This window comes from Bos javanicus, chromosome 7 (assembly GCF_032452875.1).
Source record: "Bos javanicus breed banteng chromosome 7, ARS-OSU_banteng_1.0, whole genome shotgun sequence".
Classification (NCBI taxonomy): Eukaryota; Metazoa; Chordata; class Mammalia; order Artiodactyla; family Bovidae; genus Bos; species Bos javanicus.
In genome coordinates, this window is record NC_083874.1 from 15,307,495 (window position 1) to 15,320,465 (window position 12,971).

A 12,971-nucleotide genomic window follows, 5' to 3' on the forward strand; every position below is an offset into this window, starting at 1 on the left:
GTCATGGGGAATTGCACAAGAGCCAGCTTGGGCTGGACTGGCATCTCAAACATCTGGAAAATTCCCATCAAATACAGAAGTCCCCTTTCTCTTTGGAAATCAGACATTCTAGACTTCCCTGGTGGCCGAGTGGTTATGAATTCATCTGCCAATGCAGGAGACACGGGTTTGATCCTTGATCCGGGAGGATTCCCACATGCTTCGGAGCAACTAAGCCCATGTGCCACAACTACTGAACCTGTGCTCTAGAGCCTCGGAGCCACAACTACGGAGCCCACGTGCCGCCACCACTGAAGCCCGCACGCCCTGGAGCCTGTGCTCCACAACAGCGAGAAGCCGGCACATGGCGACTAGAGGGCAGACCCCACTCTCACAACTAAAGCAATGTGTGAGCCTTTCTTTACCAGCACAGCCCCAAATAAATACATTAATTAAATAAAGCTATACCAAAAATCAAAAGAAATAAACAAAATCATAAAAAAAATCAAACATTCTGGCCACAGCCAGTGGGCACATACCCTCTGGTCCACCAGGAGCCCTACTCTCCCAACTGAAGCTGGTGGTGAGGGTTCACATCTCCATTCTGCCCCTTCCCAGTCATGTGATATCAGGTTATTAGTCATTCTCTGCCTCAGTTTCTCCATTGGTAAAATGGAGAAAACAATAACACTAAGTTCATGAAGCTGTTGGGAGAGTTTAATGATGGGATCCATCTAAAGTATTTAGGTACACAGCAAGTGCTCAACAAACGCACAAGTATTATCATTATTGTCTGCACAGCTCCTGTGAGCACTAGAATCAGTGGTTCAGCGTCTGGTTGTCAAGGTTGTCTAATTGTCAAGGTTTCAAATATCAATGTCCGTTTATTGAGTACTTACTATATACTGGCACTGTGCAAGGGCTAATGGATCTGCCCTACCAGCTCCCTGCCCTCCCCAACTCTCATTCCCGTCCTTGGTTAACTCCACTGCAGCCTGAAGCGTAGGCTCAGGCTCACTGCTTTCTAACAGAGGCAGGTCCTGCCCCAGGGCCTTTGCAACTGCTGTTCCCGCTGCCTACAACATTCTTTCCTTGGATATCACACAGACTGCTCCTTTACCTCCTTCAAATCTCTCCCTAACAGCTCCATGAAGGCAAGGAACTGGGTCTGCTTTGGTCACCACTGTCTGTCTCTAGTTTCCAGCCTAGGGCTGTAAAGCACACAGTAAGTGCTTTAAGAAACAGATGTTGAGTGAACAGACCCATCCAGTGAATGGGATTTGTGGTCTTGCAGCCAGGAAGCACCAGGCAGACTGGCACCCCACCTGGCAGATTGGCACCCCACCTGGCTGGCTCCATGTCTTCCCTCAGCACCCCTGCCCCCCAAACACCATGGAGGCCCCACACCCCTCACCTTGTGGACACGGGTGATAACCTCCAGGCCTACAGAGCCCACCAGGGCTGCGATGTCGTCCAGGAAGCGTCCAGGGAAGCGAAGTTTGCGGGGTGTGTCCAGCTTCTGACCCAGGAGCAGGTGCAGCGTCATGCTTTTCACCTGGGGGCCGAACGAGAGGACAGGGGGTGGAGGTGGAGGTGGCTTGCCAGAAGGGGGTGGAACTTGGGGGACTGCGAGTGATGGCTTGAGGTGGGTTAAAGGTGGGCATAAGGGATCCTAGAACCTGACCGTGTGGGTGGAGTCTGAGAATGGTGGGCGGGGCCCGAGAAGGCCATGGGTGGGGCCTAAGTGAGGGCTAGCTAGAGGGGTAGGAGGCTGAGAGAGAGCATGTGTAGGGCTAGAACTGGTCTCCAGTGGTCAAAGTTGGGTGGTAGGAATGAGGGTGGGGCTTCAAGGCCCACCAGATTGAGGTGGGGGCAGTTATTGTCAGCAGGAATAGTTCAAGGCACCTCTTGAGGAGTCTGGGGGCATGTTCAAGTCTGATCTCAATAGTTTCCTTCTGTCTCTTGGGGATGAGGTGGGTCTCCTTGTTAGGTAGTTTCTCAATGGTGTCACAGGAAAAGTGGGGGGAGAATCCTTCACACAGGGGAGGGGGTTTCAAGTAAGTTTCAGGGGCTCTTCAGGGAGAGATTCCCTTAGGCATCTCTTATCTCCATGTGGGGGGTCTCTTGGGGCCATTTCTCAGGGGGCTTAGATGAAATCTCAGGGGGTTTCTCTCCCTTAAGAGAGTCTCTCCAGGGGCCCTTGCTCTCGGGCAGGGAACAGGGAGTCTCACCATGAGCTGGAAGAAGAACCAGGCGTGCTGCAGGACGGCTTCGCGCACAGCACTGCCGCTGACCACCCACTGCAGGGCCAGCTCCTCATGCAGCAGCTGGGGGCAGGGGCACGGGTCACGGAGTGCAGAGACACCCACGCTGTACCCCCAGTGTGACAGGGGAGGATGCAGCTGGATGGCTCGGGGTTAGCGCAATGGGAGGCCATGCAGGAGGAGAGGGGCCAGAAGGAGTCAGTGTGCCCTCTTCCTGGCTCTCCAGACCCCACTGGGCTTGGGGGGTCAAGGGAGCTCTGGACCCCAAAGTGGAGTCACCCACCCCGTCTCCGACTACCTTCTGCATAGTGGGTCTCGGCTGGGTGGTGGGCAGGGATGAGGAGGAGCTCTCGAGGCAGGAAGAGGTTCGGCTAGAGCTGCGGTCGATGGCCTATGATGGAATGGCGAGGGGATGGGATGGTGGGGGGTGGGGGGCGGTTAGTGTGGGTACAGACGGTACGGATGGAGAAGAGAGACGGTCGGCAGCATGGATGGAGGGGAGGTGTGCCCATGTGGACGGACAGTGGGGGCGTGGATGGAACGAGCAGTGTTAATAAATAAAGACAGCAGTGTGTGGATTCAGATGGAGAAGGCATGAAAGTGATGGAAAAGATGAGAATAAGCAAGACGCAGTAAGGAGGCGACAAGCAGAGTGAAGGGGACAGGTGAGGATGTGGACGGGAGCCCGTCGGAGGTGAGCACGGATGGAGCAGGACCGGGCAGACAAAAGTAAGAAAAGTGGTCGGGGGTGGGGCGTGTAGGTGGAGAGAATGAAATCAACATAGATGGAGACGATAACGTGGTCAGAGCAGGGAGCGCAAGTGGGGTTGAGGGTGGAGGGTGAGTGAGTCCGTGAGTTCACCGATGGACAGGGCAACAAGGAGAAGTGAGAGCGTAGACAGGGGTGCAGAGTACAGACAAAGGGGATTAAAGGGGAGAATGGAGGAGGAGAAAGAAGAAAAAGATAGATAAGGACAGAGGAGGTGAAGTGGTGAGAGGCAGCAGGAGCAGCCGAGAGCTCCAGGTTCCAGGCTTGGCCCCACTCCAGCCTTACTTGGGGCCTCGCCAGGCCTCAGCATCCCCATCTGTGAAATGGGCATGGAGTGCTCAAGCTCCACTCTCCCTGCCTCCTTGGCTGGTCAGGTGAGGCCACTGACAGGGAGAGGAGATGCCCAATGGTGGAACTGGCCCAGCCCTGGAAACTGCCCAGGCCCTTGCCTCAAGCATGAGGGGGCCCCCACAGCTCCCACAGTCCCAGCCACACACCCTGGGCTCCCCGGCCTGCATCAGATGGGCCACCCACTGCCAAGGCCTGCCAAGGCCAGCCTCACTGCCGCCTCCCCCCTCCTCCTCCTGAGGTCCGGAATGCCTGCCCTCTTGACACCTTGTCACCTGCAGTGTGCCCTTCCAAGCCCAGCTGACACCCCAGAGAACTGAGGGCACTGTGGGGAGGCCTGTTAAAAATGTCAGGGGGGTACTTGAAAGGCCCATGAAGCCAGACTCTCAGAAATCTTAGAAGCCTGCCCAGAGTTCCCCTGCTCAAGCTGTGAACAGTCCCCTGGTTGCCATGCTGTGCAGGTTGCCTAGGTGACAGGCACAAAGCTGGAACACGTGGCCTGGGGCCAAGTGTGCAGGGAATCTAGCCTTGGGTGCCCAGGGGCCTCTGAGCTTGCTCCCAACCTCTGCAGAGCCTTTCCCTCCACCTGGAACACCCACTCGTCCCTGGCTGGCTCTATCTCACTCTTTAGGTCACCTTCTAGGAGAGAGACTCTTCAGACCGCCCTGTCTCGGTTCACTTCCTTGCAGGCGTTTTCGCCTCCTCCACTTACATAGTCATGCGTTTGTTTGATGGGCATCAATCTCCCCGACTAGCCAGCAGCTCAAGGATGAGGCTGGCCCGAGGATCCGTCTCCCCAACAAAGTCCTACCTGCGATGCCCTAACTTGTTCCCAGGCTTGGGGTCGCTGCACTGAGCAGCGAGTCTTCACTACTTCTGAAAATTCAAAGCCTGGAGTGCAGAGCGAGCCCCTAACAGAACCAGGACTCATCCCAGGACTATCTGATGGCAAAGCCCCTCCCCACACCCAGGGTCCTGGGAAGGGGTCCCTCTGCCTGAAATGGGGTGAGGGAGCCAAGGTTCAGTTCTGCCCTCTGGGCATCATTCAGGTTGCTGTGTCAAGGGGACAGCTGAATCTCCTGAACAGAGTGGATTAAGGGGGGAGAGAGGCCATGCAGGAAGTGAGGTTAGAGTGGCTGGGTCATTTGCATGCTATTGCATACTGCTCCTCCCTTTCTGTCACTGCACATCAATTGCATGCTATTTGGATACTACTCTGTCCCTTCTGTCTCTGCCTGAGGCTGTGGTCTGTGTGGCAGCAAAAGGCTGGTGAAGATGCCCCTGTGTTGCCTACAACATCCACAACATCCATGCCACAGCCCCAAACGAAGGCAGGAGGTGGGGGGGGGGGGTCTGCTGCCTCCTCCAGGCAGCCCCCCTAGGTTAGTTGGCAGCAGCCAGGAAGGTGGGAGGAGCCCATGCTGAGGTGGGGTGATGCACGTGCAGGGGCACGTCAGGTAGGGAGGGCACCTGTCTGGGGTCGGCCCCGCAATAAGGGGGGGCCCGTCGCAGCACAGCCTTGCTGCCTCCTGGAGCATAAGCAGCATTCACCCAAGAGTGTGAGCGGTCGATACCCTGGAGATACACGGGTAAATGGGAGTGACTGTGGGCAGAGGGCAGGGAAACCAGCAACAAACATGGAGCGTGCTCACTGCCCTGGGCCACACATGTGCCCACGTGGACACCCACATGTGACCCTGCAATACACGTGTGCAAAACACGCACAAGGTATGTGTGTATATGCCTCCCACATATGTCTGTGCATGGAATACATGAGTACACGCAACTGTGCTCCAATGTGCGAGGGCAATGTGCACAAGGCCGCCCCCCTGTGGATACATGCGTGTGGCACATGTGGAAACACCCCGCTGTGCTACGTACACGCTGCTCTTCTTTCAAGCTCCAGTCACCCATCCTTGGGTCAGCCTCAGAATCCAAGTCACAGCTCCCGAACTGACAGCCAGAGCCCAGCCCTGCTGTCCAGGGTCAAGTTTTTTTTTTTTTTTTTTTGCCATTCTGTGTGGCTTGTGTGAAGGAAATAGCAACCCACTCCAATATTCTTGCCTGGAGAATCCCATGGACAGAGGAGCCTGGCAGGCTAAGGTCCACTGGGTCACAAAGGGTCGGACACAACTGAAGCGACTTAGCGCGCGCGCACACACACACACACACACACACACACACACGTGGCTTGTGGGATCTTAGTTCCCCTACCAGGGATTGAACCCGCACCCTTGGCAGTGAAAGTGCGGAGTCCTACCCACTGGACCGCCAGGGGATCCCTCAGGGTCAAGTCTTCATCTGTGCTGCTGTCTGTCGTTCCATTTTCCTTCAACACTGAGATCTTTCACCCACCCACACAGCAGCCATGACCCCTGAGGCTGGCGCCAGCAGGGGCCGCTCACCTACCTTGCTGGCCAGGATGCGGGAGACCTCGTCATCCACAGAGCCAGGGGCCACGGCCAGGTCGGGGTTGCTGCTGCTGATACTCTTAGAGCGTGCCAGGTAGAGGCTGGCGGGGCGGCCAGGGCCACGGGCCAGCGTGGCAGGCTGCACCGTCAATGGAGGTGCCCCTGAGGATGGAAGGAATATGCTCAGCCCCCTGCCCACCTGCCCTGATGACCTCCTGTCCCTTCCCAGTCGGATGCCCTTGGTGAAGTCACTTTCTTTTTTTGTGTTTTTGTTGTTATTGTTATGGGTTGTTCTTTTGGCTGCATCATGCAGCATGAAGGATCTTAGTTCCCCGACCAGGGATTGAACCCACGTCCCCTGCAGTGGAAGCACAGAGTCTTAACCACTGGACCTCCAGGGAAGTCCCCAAAGTCACCTTCTGCCTCTAAACCTCTAGGTTCCTCACCCATAAAATGGGTGTCATAGTGGCTCTGCCTCATAGCAATTTTGAGAAGGATGAAAAACACGGAGTGCCCAGCATATTGTATGTGTCCAGAGGGGTTACTGGCTATTATTATATCATTTAGCAAATGAAAATAATCCAACTTTACTGAGTGTTCACTGTGCCAAGTATTTCACCATGCCGTTTGGACTTCCCTAGGGGCTCAGATGGTAAAGAATCTGCCTGCAATGCAGGAGACCTGGGCTCAGTCCCTGGGTCAGGAAGATCCCCTGGAGAAGGAAATGGCAACCCACTCTAGTATTCTTGCCTGGAGAATCCCATGGACGGAGGAGCCTGGGGGGCTACAGTCCCTGGGGTCGCTGAGTGACTAACACTTCCACTTGCCATTTATTATTACTAACACCCCCACGGGAGGGGCACCAGTATTATCATTGGCTAAAAGATAGGAAAACAGGCCAAGAGAGGTAAAGGCATTGCCTGAGGTCACAGAGCTTATAGGCAGAACTGAGAGTCAAACCCAGGCTGCTCTGCTCCAGTCCCTGCTTGCTAACTGGCTGAATCACTTGTCAATAAAATTTATAGAGACCACAGTCCTGGGGCTGGGGTACAAAGCTCTCTCTCTCTCGCTCTCCTATAAATTGTGTAAACCAACCAAGGCCTGTACAGCCTCAGGACCTGTGCACATGCCTTCCCTTTGCTTAGGATGCTTCCCTCCCAGGTATCTCCTGTGCCCCCGAGTCTCCCACCAACACTCACCACCCGCGAGGCTGGGCTCTGTGCCAGGCAGTCGAAAGGCGTAGTAGACATATGCAGCCAGCACTGGGCAGTGACCACGGGTGTCCTGGGCACCCTCTAGGCTCCGGTGGACGAGGCTGACCACGTGGGCCATTGCTTCAAAGGCGCCACGACCCAGGTTCACTGCCAGGCAGAGCAGAGGTTAAGTTCCAAGCTCCTGCTTCAGGATCCAAGGGGGTCATGTGGTCTTCAAAAGCTCAGGGGACTAGGGGACTGAGGGGCCATTTTTCAGATTGGAAAGCTGAGCCCAGAGAGATAAATGGGCTATGGGAGGTCACCGTTAGACACTGGGCCCACTCTCTAGATGGGGAAACTAAAGTCTGAGGCTGTGATAGCTCACCAATCTGGCCACCAATGACCGGGGGTCGCACAACCAGACGAACGAGCTTGTCCAGTACATGGTGGGAGAAGGCGACGAGGGGCTCGGGGCTGGCGAGCCGCAGGGCCGCCAGGCTGGCCCGCAGTTCCTGCTCCACGGTGCCCTCACTCAGCACTGCGTCCTTCAGCCGGAACGGAAAGGCCCCCTCCTCCAGGACGTGCACCAGGGTGAAGAACTTGTCCAGGTGGGGGTCCTGGTGGGGGGCCAGGGGTGAGCGGGGTAGGACTGGGGTTTGAGCGGGAGACTGAGTGGGTCAAGACACCGAGGCTGGAGACCAGTGAATGGAAAAGAAATGAGGAGGGAACTTCCCTGGTGGTCCAACAGTTAAGAATCCACTTGCCAATGCAGGGGATGTGGATTCGAACCCTGGCCTGAGAAGATGCCACATGCCCACGGAGCAACTAAGCCTGTGCACCACAGTTACTGAGCCCAGGCTCTAGAGCCCACATGCCCCAACTACTGAAGCCCGCACACTGCAACTACTAAAACCCGCGTGCCCGAGAGCCTGCACTCCACAAGAGAAGCCACTGCCACGAGAGGCCCATGCACCATAACTAGGGAGGAGCTCCGACTCACTGCAACTAGAGAAAGAGTGTGCAGCAACGAAGACTCAGCACAGCCAAAAATAAATAGATAAAAAAAAAAAAAAAAAAGACAGGAGCGATCGCAGACATAGCAAGGGACAAATTGGGGCCAGGGGGAAGAGGAGAGACCATGCAAAAAAGGCCAAAGCTCCAGCTGCGATGACCATTGGCATGGCCACCCCCGCCTGAGTCAGCAGCTTCCCTGGGAGCCAGCCTTGCTGACCAAAGTCACGTCCATGGCCCAAGGCCAGGCCTCCCAGGACAGAGGAAACTGTTGCCCAACCCCAGGGCCAGACTCCCGGGTTGCGGCCCCGCCCCCTACCTGGGGATGCACAGAGGACACAGCTGTGAGCTCCACGCTGAACACGCCTTTGTGACCATCCACCCAGCGCATGCCCGGCAGCGCCACCTGCGGGAGGGACACGCCAGGTGGGCACGGGCCCGCCCTCCCCCGCCACCGCTCAGGCCACCAGCTCAGCCATTGCGACACTGTGGCCTGACTGTGGCCCTGCCTGGGGGAACTGCTGGGCACCTTGCCCCCTGGCCCCACAGCCCAGCCCAGAGATGGGGGTGGATTGTGGGCAGCACTGACAGGGGTCCACTGGGCAAGCTCAGGGATGCCCAGGACGCTCACAGGAGAAGGGAGACTGAGGATGAATGTTATTGGAGGGAATGAACAAAAGACAACATAATGAGAAGACCCGGGCGCAAATGAAAGGGTTTGTGGGAGGTTGACACAGCATTCCCATGGGGAGGAAGTGCTCCAGGAAGAGTGTCAAGCAGGCAGGGCTGCAAATGGGGGCCTGAAGCGGCAAGGCAATGGGGTATTGGTGGGGAACAGTGAGTGCGGGGGCGGGGGGGCATTAACAAGCGAGGGACACCCCACAGCAGGGAGGGATACAGATGGGGCAGGAAGACACACAGGATTAATAACAGGGGTGGGTGTGATGAGGCCTCAGCAGAGGACAAGGCACCCAGGGGTGCTGCGGGAAGGAAAGCAGGGCATGGCTGGGGTTCTTGGGACCCGGTGCTGGTTGGCAGGGGGTCCAGGGCACGTACATCCGGTGTGAGTACGGAGTAGCTGGGCGGGGGCTGGTCTACCGACACAGGGAGGCAGAAGGGGCCTGTCCTCAGCCGGCCGTGCTGCAGCAGTGGGATCCACTGGGGAGAGACGGGGGGTCAGGTGTGGGGCCGGACAAGGGCTGGGAGGGCGGGGCATGGGTGGGGAGAGGCGGTGGGGGGCTCACAGTAAAGCCCACAGGAGTCTCCAGGGCTGTGCCAGGCCGGGGCTGGCAGCTGACGTGGTAGAAAGTGAAGAGCAGATGGTGGTTCTCAGTCACGCAGGCGGGAAGACGCAGCTTGAACTCCTCGTAGAACTCGGGAGACCTGGCAGGGTCGGGCTGGGACTTCTGCTGGAGGCTAGGCTCCCCCTTGCCTGTCCCACCCCCTCTGCCGGGCCCCACTGTCCCTGCTGTCTGTCTCAGGTGCCCCTATTTGCACTCCAGGAGACTGCCCATCCCCCCACCCCCTTCCTGCCCATCTGTATCCCCACCAGTCCCCCACCCCAGCCCACATACTTGTTATGATAGACCACCGGTGTGAAGGCTTCACGGGTAAATTCACTGCAGCTGGACTTGCCAAAGATGACCTGGGGGGAGCAAAGGCATGAGGGACTGGCTGGGGACCAACCCCCTCCCCCCACCTCCATCCACCTCCCCTGGGTCCAGCCGCTGACCGGCAGGGCCTGGCTGGGGTCCTCGCCTGCCATGTACTGCACTCGCACAGTGAGGTTGCGCACGGAGCCCTGGCGGCTGCTGAAGTTGAGGCTGTGTGGGTACACGAACAGCAGGCTCCTGCGGGGGCAGGGGCATGGCCACGTCAGAGGGACAGAGAGCCTGGGGGACAGTGGCCACCCCACCGGGACACGGAGGGCTGGGTCAGGGACAGTGATGGGCAGCAGGCAGGAGACGTGAGTCCAGAGTGGGGAATAGATGGGTACCATTCAGAGCACAGATGGGGGAACAGAGTGACAGAGGGTGGGAATAGAGAGGGACTTCAGGGCCACTGAGGGTGCATGGTGAGGCAGAGGAGACACATGGGTGCTCAGGGGCAGGCTGACCTGCCCCTCATCCAGCTCCGGAGCCCGACTGCCCCTTCCCCAAGAAGAGGCCACTAGAGTTACATGGCTTGTCTCTCAGCTGGGGAAATGGAGGCGAGAGCTGGAGACAAGAGCTGGGCTGAGGTCAGGGCTCTGCCTCCCTCTTCCAGAGTAAGCTGTACAAACCCCAGCAGGCCCCTGGGTCTCCGCTTCCCTAACTATATAATGGGGGCATCAAGCCTCCCAGCTGAGCCTTTGTCATATCAATGATACTAAACAACAATAATGTCAATAATTGCACCAAACATTAATGTGGGGCCAACTGTGTGCTGGGTTCTGTTCTAAGCACCTGACGTGAAGCGACTCATTTATTTCTTACCAGCAGCCTGTTGAGGGGGAACCTCACATCATCCCCCATTTCACAGTCACAGGCAGGGAAACAGAAGCACTTGCCCACAGTCATCCAGGGAGAAAAACAGCAGTGAGCATTGATCCAGGGCACGTGGAGGTCCTGGAGTCAGGCTGTGTGGCCTTGAAAGGATCACCATCACCTGCTCCCCTAGCTTTTAGCCAGGTCAACAAAGACTCGGGCATTGCAGGCTTGTGAGAAGGTTATGAGACCAGCTACTGTGTGATAGCAGTGGGGCAGCTCCGGGTGAACCACTGGCGATCATAAAAGCCTCACCGTTATTGTCGTTACTGTTGTCGTGCCCATCCACAGATGGGAAAGGGAGGCTAGGAGCCGTAGGGCTCTCCAGCCAGGCCTGGGCCTATCCTCTCACCAGTGCCCCAGCCCACACCTGGCCCCAAGCCCTAGCCAGCGTGATTCCAGCGTGGCTGGCTGGACATCCGCCTGATGCAACTGTGGTGCCACCTCCAGGCCCTTGCACAACACGGGGCACCCAGCTGGCTGGTTAACGATTGACCTGAAGTTAAGGGGCGGGTGTTAAGGCATAAAAGGCAGCCCCAACGGGGCTGTGGCCACACCCTCCCCAGCCTTCCAGCCATGCCCATGCTCGTGCTGTGCCTGCTGTGTGCCCTGGCAATGACGGCCCAGCCGGCATTGGTGGGTTCCATGAGTGGCTCAGAGCCAGCACAGCAGGAGGAGCTGACCCTGCTCTTCCACGGGGCCCTGCAGCTGAGCCAGGCTCTCAACGGCGTGTACAAGGCCACAGAGGCACAGCTGATAAAGGCCAGGAACAGCCTGAGCCTCTATGGCCAGGTGCTGGGGCTCCTGGGGAAGGAGGTCAGCCAGGGCCAGGATGCAGCCCAAGAGCTACGTGCGAGTCTATTGGAGATGCAGGTGGGCACTGCAGTTGGGGTGTTGTGGGGTGGGTAGGAGTCTATAGTGGAGTTATGCCTGGGCTGATCTTTGGGGTTTTCCCAGGAGTGAGGGGGTTCCTGGAATACAGGATTTCCAATGTTAAAATCAGGCTGATTTCAGTAGATCATCCTACTAACATCCACGGTCTATTGGTAGATAGAAGAGGATGGTCTCAAGCTGCAGGCAGAGGCCACAGCCCAGGCGCTGGGAGAGGTGGCCCGGGGACAGCAGGTGCTGCAGGAGAAAATGAAGCAGCTAGAAGTTCAACTGAAGGGCGTGTGGCTGGGCCATGTCCGCCAAGAATTTGAGGCCTTAAAGGTAAGGGGTTCCTGGCCCTGTGGGAATCAAGACCTTGACTCACAATCAGACCTCATTTCTGAACCTTCTGTCCCAGAGACCCCCAGACCCAGTTAAGGCTTCTCATACCCTGGCCTCTATGCTACGTGACCCTGGGCAAAAGCCATGTGCCTTTCCATGCCTCAGTTGCCTTATTTGTAAATAAGAACAACAACTGATGTCTCAAAATAGAGCCAGGGACTCAGCGCAGATAAAATCCTCAACCTGAGATGGGGCACATAATAGTTATTCAATAAATGCATACTAGAAGAGTGTTTCTGGAGCACCTATGATGTACTCAGCACTGTTTTATACCCCCTAATAATCTCTATCATGGGCTTCCTTGGTGGCTCAGTGGTAAAGAATCCACTCGTGATGCAGGAGACACAGGTTCAATCCCTGGGTCAGGAAGATCCCCTGGAGAAGGAAATGGCAACCCACTCTAGTATTCTTGCCTGAAAATCCCATGGACAGAGGAGCCTGGTGGACTACGGTCCATGGGGTTGCAAGAGTCGAACACAACTTAGCAATTAAATCATCACAATCTCTATCATGCTCAGAACAATCCCATAGAGGGACTCCTATTTCATCCCCATTTTACAGCTGGGAAAGTTGAGGCCAAGGAGTGGCAGTGGCTTGCAGATCACACAGATACAGTGGGAAGCGGGGGGAGTCTGGGCAGAATCCAGGGATAGGAGGTGAGGGGGCCCCCAGCTGAGGGTTCTGTCCTGATCCACAGGCCCATGCTGATGAGCAGAGCCACATCGTGTGGGTCCTCACGGGTCATGTGCAGCGACAGAAGCAGGAGATGGCGGCACAGCAGCAGCGGCTGAGACAGATTCAGGAGAGGTGAGCCTGGAGGGGGTCTAGGTGTGTGAGGGCAGCGGAATGGGGGTATCCCTGTGCCTTGGCTAAGCCTCACCTCCTTCCCAGACTCCACATGGCTGCGCTCCCAGCCTGAGCCTGAGCCTGGGCAGAACTGAGGACCAGTCATGCATCGAGGGACACGGCCCTGCCCCATGCGGCCCCTGCACAGGGAGAAGCTGCCCATCCGCTGAGGTCAGCCAGGGTGCTGGGCCCGGCTTCCAGTCATGGAGCAGAGAAGGAAGCAGGCGGGGACGCAGGCAGAGAACATGGATGGTCGAGGAAGGGTGGAGGAAGGATATGCCCCTTCATGCCTACACATTCCCTATTAAAGCAGAGCAGTGGCATCTCAGGCCAGCATCTGTGTGTGTTGGAAG

At 57.0% G+C, this 12,971-nt stretch overlaps 2 protein-coding genes across 6 annotated transcripts in view; one reads left to right on the top strand and one right to left on the bottom strand.

Annotated features, from left to right (window-relative positions):
* DOCK6 (dedicator of cytokinesis 6) overlaps window positions 1–12,971 on the bottom strand; it is a 47,545-nt gene that overhangs the window by 16,424 nt on the left and 18,150 nt on the right. For 3 of the 5 annotated variants that reach the window (XR_009737401.1, XM_061422202.1, XM_061422201.1), the window contains exons 15-26: window positions 9,708–9,825; window positions 9,550–9,620; window positions 9,220–9,358; window positions 9,032–9,133; window positions 8,295–8,381; window positions 7,350–7,581; window positions 6,971–7,132; window positions 5,770–5,933; window positions 4,831–4,935; window positions 2,542–2,634; window positions 2,211–2,306; window positions 1,394–1,534 (exon numbers count right to left, since the gene is read on the bottom strand). Coding sequence is in view for 4 of the 5 variants with exons in the window: in XM_061422202.1 (XP_061278186.1) it covers window positions 1,394–1,534; window positions 2,211–2,306; window positions 2,542–2,634; window positions 4,831–4,935; window positions 5,770–5,933; window positions 6,971–7,132; window positions 7,350–7,581; window positions 8,295–8,381; window positions 9,032–9,133; window positions 9,220–9,358; window positions 9,550–9,620; window positions 9,708–9,825 (1,510 nt within the window). In the remaining variant the exon portion in view is untranslated. The remainder of the gene's footprint in view (window positions 1–1,393; window positions 1,535–2,210; window positions 2,307–2,541; window positions 2,635–4,830; window positions 4,936–5,769; window positions 5,934–6,970; window positions 7,133–7,349; window positions 7,582–8,294; window positions 8,382–9,031; window positions 9,134–9,219; window positions 9,359–9,549; window positions 9,621–9,707; window positions 9,826–12,971) is intronic. The other 2 variants (XM_061422203.1, XM_061422204.1) reach the window with 2 other exon arrangements.
* Window positions 11,029–12,946, top strand: ANGPTL8 (angiopoietin like 8). Its single transcript, XM_061422210.1, has 4 exons — window positions 11,029–11,373; window positions 11,551–11,712; window positions 12,470–12,579; window positions 12,664–12,946. Exons 1-4 carry the CDS (start codon window positions 11,077–11,079, stop codon window positions 12,689–12,691), a joined length of 597 nt encoding a protein of 198 aa, XP_061278194.1. The 5' UTR covers window positions 11,029–11,076; the 3' UTR covers window positions 12,692–12,946.

Excerpts from the sequence above, each read along its gene's own strand:
- ANGPTL8 (XM_061422210.1), top strand. The coding sequence starts at position 11,077 with ATGCCCATGCTCGTGCTGTGCCTGCTGTGTGCCCTGGCAATGACGGCC. Across the intron at positions 11,374-11,550 it reads CGAGTCTATTGGAGATGCAG|ATAGAAGAGGATGGTCTCAA; the intron begins GTGGGCACTGCA and ends GTCTATTGGTAG. Across the intron at positions 11,713-12,469 it reads AAGAATTTGAGGCCTTAAAG|GCCCATGCTGATGAGCAGAG; the intron begins GTAAGGGGTTCC and ends CCTGATCCACAG.